This window comes from Lupinus angustifolius, unplaced genomic scaffold (assembly GCF_001865875.1).
Source record: "Lupinus angustifolius cultivar Tanjil unplaced genomic scaffold, LupAngTanjil_v1.0 Scaffold_233_3, whole genome shotgun sequence".
Lineage (NCBI taxonomy): Eukaryota > Viridiplantae > Streptophyta > Magnoliopsida > Fabales > Fabaceae > Lupinus > Lupinus angustifolius.
This window is the reverse complement of record NW_017727102.1, coordinates 9,046-15,174: the sequence shown is the minus strand read 5'-3', so window position 1 is coordinate 15,174 and position 6,129 is coordinate 9,046. Positions and strand designations below refer to the sequence as shown.

The 6,129-nt window shown below is 34.0% G+C and overlaps 1 protein-coding gene across 1 annotated transcript; it reads right to left on the bottom strand.

Moving 5' to 3' along the window:
- Positions 1–208: 208 nt before the first annotated feature.
- Positions 209–5,746, bottom strand: LOC109340697 (uncharacterized protein At1g04910-like). Its single transcript, XM_019578415.1, has 13 exons — positions 5,202–5,746; positions 4,723–4,806; positions 3,922–4,030; positions 3,774–3,841; positions 3,470–3,558; positions 3,200–3,380; positions 2,955–3,083; positions 2,706–2,839; positions 2,399–2,612; positions 1,335–1,519; positions 1,115–1,210; positions 603–800; positions 209–551 (listed from the first exon to the last, which is right to left on the bottom strand). Exons 1-12 carry the CDS (start codon positions 5,355–5,357, stop codon positions 647–649), a joined length of 1,599 nt encoding a protein of 532 aa, XP_019433960.1. The 5' UTR covers positions 5,358–5,746; the 3' UTR covers positions 209–551; positions 603–646.
- Between the last annotated feature and the right edge of the window lie 383 nt (positions 5,747–6,129).

The window sequence follows — 6,129 nt, the reverse complement described above, 5'->3', positions numbered from 1 at the left end:
CATGTGTATATACATACCAGATACTTGAATACTTAATAAATATTATGTATTATAACCACATTGACTAAGTTGAAAATAAAAAGTTTTCTATGCTTAAATATTATTTTATAAGACCATCCGATAGATGTACTAGCATCCATGCATCATGAAGTTAGCACTAGCAAACCATTGCTGTTAAGGAAAGAGCAGAGTAAAAGTAAAACAGAAGTAAACATAAAAGATAAGTTAAATTTTATTGTCTTCAATTAAGCAAGAACAAAACTTGGTACTAAAAAGATTCCACAAAAGGAATTACAATAACGTGTGATTGAATCCCTATTCAATGTCTCAAACCTCTACCTCTCTTTATATATAACAACTCCTTCCATCCCAAAGCCCCATCCTACACCAGAACAGTAGAAAGCATGAGCTCTCATACCAACTATAATTTCGTATATCAAAACCCGAATACGGGTATATATCCTTCCCAAAATTAAAGGGTATATATATGTTATAGGTTACCGATATATACACTCTGTCGCTATCAGATTTAACCCCTTCCAACTGCAAATCAGATTTTGGCTCATACTTTAAGGATTGTGCGCACACCAGGTGCCACCCTTTCAGTGAGAGATCTTTTTTAGGAAAAGGTTCTATAGAGCTTGATCTACCTAATAATGTGAGAGATGTTTACATGTGGTGGTTCTGTCCTGCATAAACAATCAGGTAAGGGGTTAGCATAAAAGGCTTCTTCGGACCGAAACCTTTCCATGCCCTTTGTTCCAGAAATTGGCCCTTTTCTCTTCCTGGGAGAGCCAAGTCTGCATAAACACAAATAAATGAAAAGCAAATAAAGGTTTACCCTGTGGTCAGCATATTATAGAAACAAGTTACTTATAGAACAGACTCTTTAATAGGTTACACAAGGAAGACAATCCCCGAATATGTCATGTCATGTATCAAACTATATTAACATCATGCATCAAACTTATAATCCCACCTACCAATACAATCGCATAAAAGGAGAAATGTGGAATGATCAATTATATAAAGTGAATAGACCATATATATTAATATATACTTGACATTTATAACATTCTAAACACGGACACTAAAGATTTTTACAATGACATACCGTCTTCTGTGGAGATCAAAAATCCTATTTGAAAGATTTTTACCCTCAGACATTGTTCCCTGATTTAGTTTATCAAACAGACGAACAAGGGCTTTCCTAATTCAAAGAGAAAACAAACAGAGCAGCTTTATAATGGATGAATTGGAAAAAGGTTTATCAGAAAAATTTCAGAGAAATAAGTAAAAAGTCTATCTTCTGCTTAAGAAATCGACAGCCTCACCTGTCTGGAGATATTGTTCTTCCACGTCCAAGAAAACGACGATGACCTTCAACAGCCCTTGCCATGTTTCCAGAATAAGAAGGTATAAATACATCACTTTCAATAGATACAATATAGTCAAGAGCAGCCATTTGAGATGCATGATTAGAAAAGGGTTCAAGCTCTTCAATGGATGCCAATTTTTCCTGAAATTAGTCACAGGTAGGTTAACCAACATAATACTGAATTACCAATGCTTCTCAGCAGGCTGCTATTACCATAGAACATCTTGAGTGAATCGTTCCTTTCGGCTGGCTGAACATACTAATTACAAAAACAATATACATTGTCTTCCTCTTTAATCAACTTCCATTCTGTGTGTGAAAAAGAGAAGCCACTCGAGAAGGAAAAGCAGAGAAAAAGTTTTTAGTCACTAATAATAATCCCTGGATCATTTCCCAGTAGTTTCTGCAATAACAGAAAAACTATGATAATTTGGCCTTTATGGTCCAGCTCAACCGTTGTGCTCTATACTCTATGGCATTATGTTCTGCGCAGACTACTCTATAAATTCTTTAGCTCAAAACACTTAACAATTTAGAGTTTTAGACTTCTTGCCATAAGCTCAGAAGCTACCACTGATAGAAATTTTTCCTAAAAAAAACAATCAATAACAACTGTGGCAGCATCTATATAATTAATTGAAACATGTCACCATCAAAAACTCTAAATAGTTTATTAGTCCTCTAAGCACTGTCTCAGCTTATGATGTAAAGCTTCACATGCATGTTTTGGAGGGGGCAATCTTCTCTTTATTTTAGTATAGGTTATCTACTTCAAGAACATCATAATCTTTTTACACTGCTTCCTTAATTTTAAAAATGTAAGGGATATGGACGAACGTGACATTATAAAACCTTAACATATAAGAACTCAACTTATTACTCAAATATCATATAGAGTAACAATTTACACACTGAAAATCCTAATTCTTTACCAAATTTCATTTACTTAAAAAAAATGGGAGGAAAAAGTTCAATCAAACATCACCAAAAGTATGCCAACATAGTATTGCAATTCCTTACCTTGCTCATTATCAATGGATAGCGGTACCGCAATTCAGCCATATGAGATTCGCCCCCATATATTTCTCCAGCAGCAATATACACTGGAGTCTTTGATGGGTATCCAAGAGCAGTAAGAAAAATCCCAACTTCCTTTGGAGTCAAAGGACAATACCCTTTGGACCTCTGATCTCTGGGATCAATGTCCTTTATTTTCCAATAGGAAGTGTTCTCTCTACAAATTTTATAATATAATAATTTTCAAACACCGTGTAAGAGAAAAGCCATCAGATCCAATTATTCATTTGAAGCATCCCTAGTTCCATACCTGATCATCCGTAGCTCTTCAGCCTCGTCCGGAGATAAATCATGTGTGCACCCACTAAATGCAAGCATATCCTTCTCAAAACGTAAATGCAATGCAATATAAGGACCAAATGATCTCATCCTTTCCACCAACAACTACAAGAACCCAAAAGTAAGAAAGAAAGAAAAATAAAAAACCAGCATAGAGCCGTGGACCATGTAGGAGATAGAAAATAAAGATGCCAATAAGAGTTAAGTTCTCAGTATGTACTTTTCCCATTTGCTCAATGCGAGGAGAGAAGCGAAGAGCCTCATAACAAGCACGACAGCGAAGCTTCTGAATGTCCGGGGGTAGATTGTTGTTCGCTAATCGTGAATCAGATTTGGAAGCTCGAATAACCTTAAGAGTTATCAATAATGAGGAACAATATGTTATAAAATAAGGGAAATGAAAGAATGATAACATACTAGATACTAGTACTACTGGATATAACAACAGAGTTTTAACATACATACTTGGAAATCTTCCCACAAGCTAGCAATTTCATTCTCATAGTAATCCATACCAGACCAGCTTATAAATTGTTTGACCACCCGTGTTTCGTTAAGCAGTTCGTTGGGAAGCTTCTCAATGATTTTTACATCGTTAGCTAGAGAACTTATAAAATGCTCTTCATCAAAAACATCAGAGAAATTGCTGAAAAGAAAATAGAAAAAAATCATAAAATTCAATTATACGGACTGCAGAGAGAGATTGCTTTAACTACAAAAATGATTAAGAATTACCTAGTATCTTGCCAAAATGATCTTTTATCAAGTTCAGGAATTACGAGAGTAGCATTAATAATACGAGCTACAGCTACCATATCACATATCTGCAGCAAATGGAACAAATTTTCAGCTTCTAACAGTACAATGGAATGAGACATCCAAAATTGACAAATACAATATTCCACAGTCCTCCTTCATGATACTGTCATCCATGACCACAACAATCAATTAAGCAGGATAAAAATTGAACACCAAATAGCATGGCTTTAATCTTATTAATATGCACATGTGAAAAGTTTTAGAGAGAGAGATGCCAGACCCCAGCACGCATTTGGTTGAGCCCACCATTTGTATGAACTAAAAGGTGTCCTCTTGACTCAGCTGGAGCTGGATAAACATTCATTACTTTGAATAAGTATCAAAATAATTCATACTTGCAACTTGCAACAAAAGTTTAAGTCTCTTACTGGTATAATTAGGAGTATGATTTGTACAGGGCAGAAACCCACGATTTGATGGAGGCTTCCAAAGCTTCTCATAATCAGAATTCCCTTTTGAACCATTCAAATTCTGATTCTAAAGGAGTGAAAACATGAAATGTGCATCACTGCCTTGAATAATTTAAATATATCTGACTAAACACACAACACCCAATAATCTCTCAACATGAACTAAAACTCAAACAAGAAGTTTTAAGTCATACATGTTTGCACAACTCAATGAAATTCACATACATTAAAAATGAATAGAGCTAAAGGAAACACAACATTTACAACAAAAAATGAACTGCCCAGCTGGTGGATATGGGGAATAAAGACGAAAAATGCTAATGAACAAAAATACATCTTTACAGTCAGGCTGATTTTCTAACAACAATAACTAATTATTCTATTGATTAGCTCTATGGTTGGTATAAATATACTTTTATCAGATGTACCCAGACTTCTTTCTTTATGACATTCTCAGCATCCAGACAAATATTTTTTTACTATATGACCCTGATTGAAGTGGAGAACACAATAAGAAGGAAAATAATGAACAAAATTACATGTTAACAGTTAAGCTGATTACTAAAAATAATAATAATAATTATTCTATTAATAAAAACTTTGCCTATAAAAAATATGCTCTTCGGTTGGACTTAGCACAAATATATTTTGATACTACATGTATTGGACAGTGATTCTTTATAAGTTACCCTTTTAGGCATCCAAACAAATTAGAACACCAAATCTATTACTATCTAGTGTTAACATCGAGCACAAAACCTTGGAAGTGGGAAGTGGATCTTTGGACAAATGATACAAATGAGGAGGAGCCAGCTCTTGCGTCCAGCTTTGCATATCATGGGTCTGTCAAAAATTGAAACAAAAAGGGTATAAAAAAAGTGAAACTTTTAATCACTAAGATATCAAGTTATCAACCAGAAAAACCAAAACATCCCAAATAAACCTAAGTTATCCATTAATGGCATTTTCTTCAAGTCAGCAATGGAATGAAAATAACAGTAAAGTTTGAAGCTTTTCAAAACAGTAGTAATAACCCAAAAATATAACCAAATTAAAGGGCACAAATTTATAATGAATTCCATTGAAAAATTAAAACTTTCTTATAAGATCACGGATTTTCTTAGAAAATGGAGAGCCCTAAACAAAAGTTACTGAGAAAAATGAATAACAATTGAGGAACCCCCAACCCCTAATAAAATAAATAAACAATACTAATAATAAAAGGAGAGAAAAGAAACCGTGTGGATCTTATCATTGAACTTATGATCCTTGGGTTTAGAAGAAGGGAAAAGGTGAACATGAACAGAGAAGAGAGCCATAAACGCAATTGCGCAAATGGCTGCACTCAGCAACTTCCTCAGCAGCACCAACGGTATCCACCTTCGCCTCTGCATAAGCTTTTTTTCTTTTCTTTTTCCCTCTCTACTCAATTGAGAAAATGAAATTAAAAAATGTATAAAATAGTGTTGATATATATTCAGCAATAAAAATCTGAATCTATCCGAATGAACAACACAGTGTGATGTATCATGTGAGTGTCAGACACTGGGTGCGTGTTGTGTTGGTGAGTTGCGTTACTGAAAGAGACCAAATAAGCAACAAAAGGGGGTTGGTTTGGTTTTGGGGTTTTCTAAAATTTATGAATGTTTTGCAGTCCTAAAATAGGTTCGGTTTTTCTAGGTAATCTGGCTCTGGGGCTTCACACTACTATGGTCTGGAATTCTGGGATTGTGAGGCATATCATTATTATTAGAGTAAATATCACTTTAGAGATTTGATCCTAGAGTAATAAAAATATTAAATAGTCGTCATAGAATGTAAATATAGGTTAAAATAATCTTTTATATTGCTAAAGTATCATGGAAATAAGGAGGTCAATACTCAATAGGTCTTGAAAATCCTAGTGCCCTATCTTCCCTGTTTTTAGATCTGACTAGTGTATATCTGTTGGGATTATTACTTACTAGTCTTCAAATATCTAGCAGATCTACGCCTAAAATTTATAAAATATTAAAAACAATTATATAATTATGTGTTTATTTCTTATGTTCCACATTTAATAACATGTTATTATTAAAGGTCATCAAACCAATAACTCGATTTGAACTCCACAACCTTACTAATTATAAGATAATTCCTTACTTGGTGATCAATATTTATTTACAT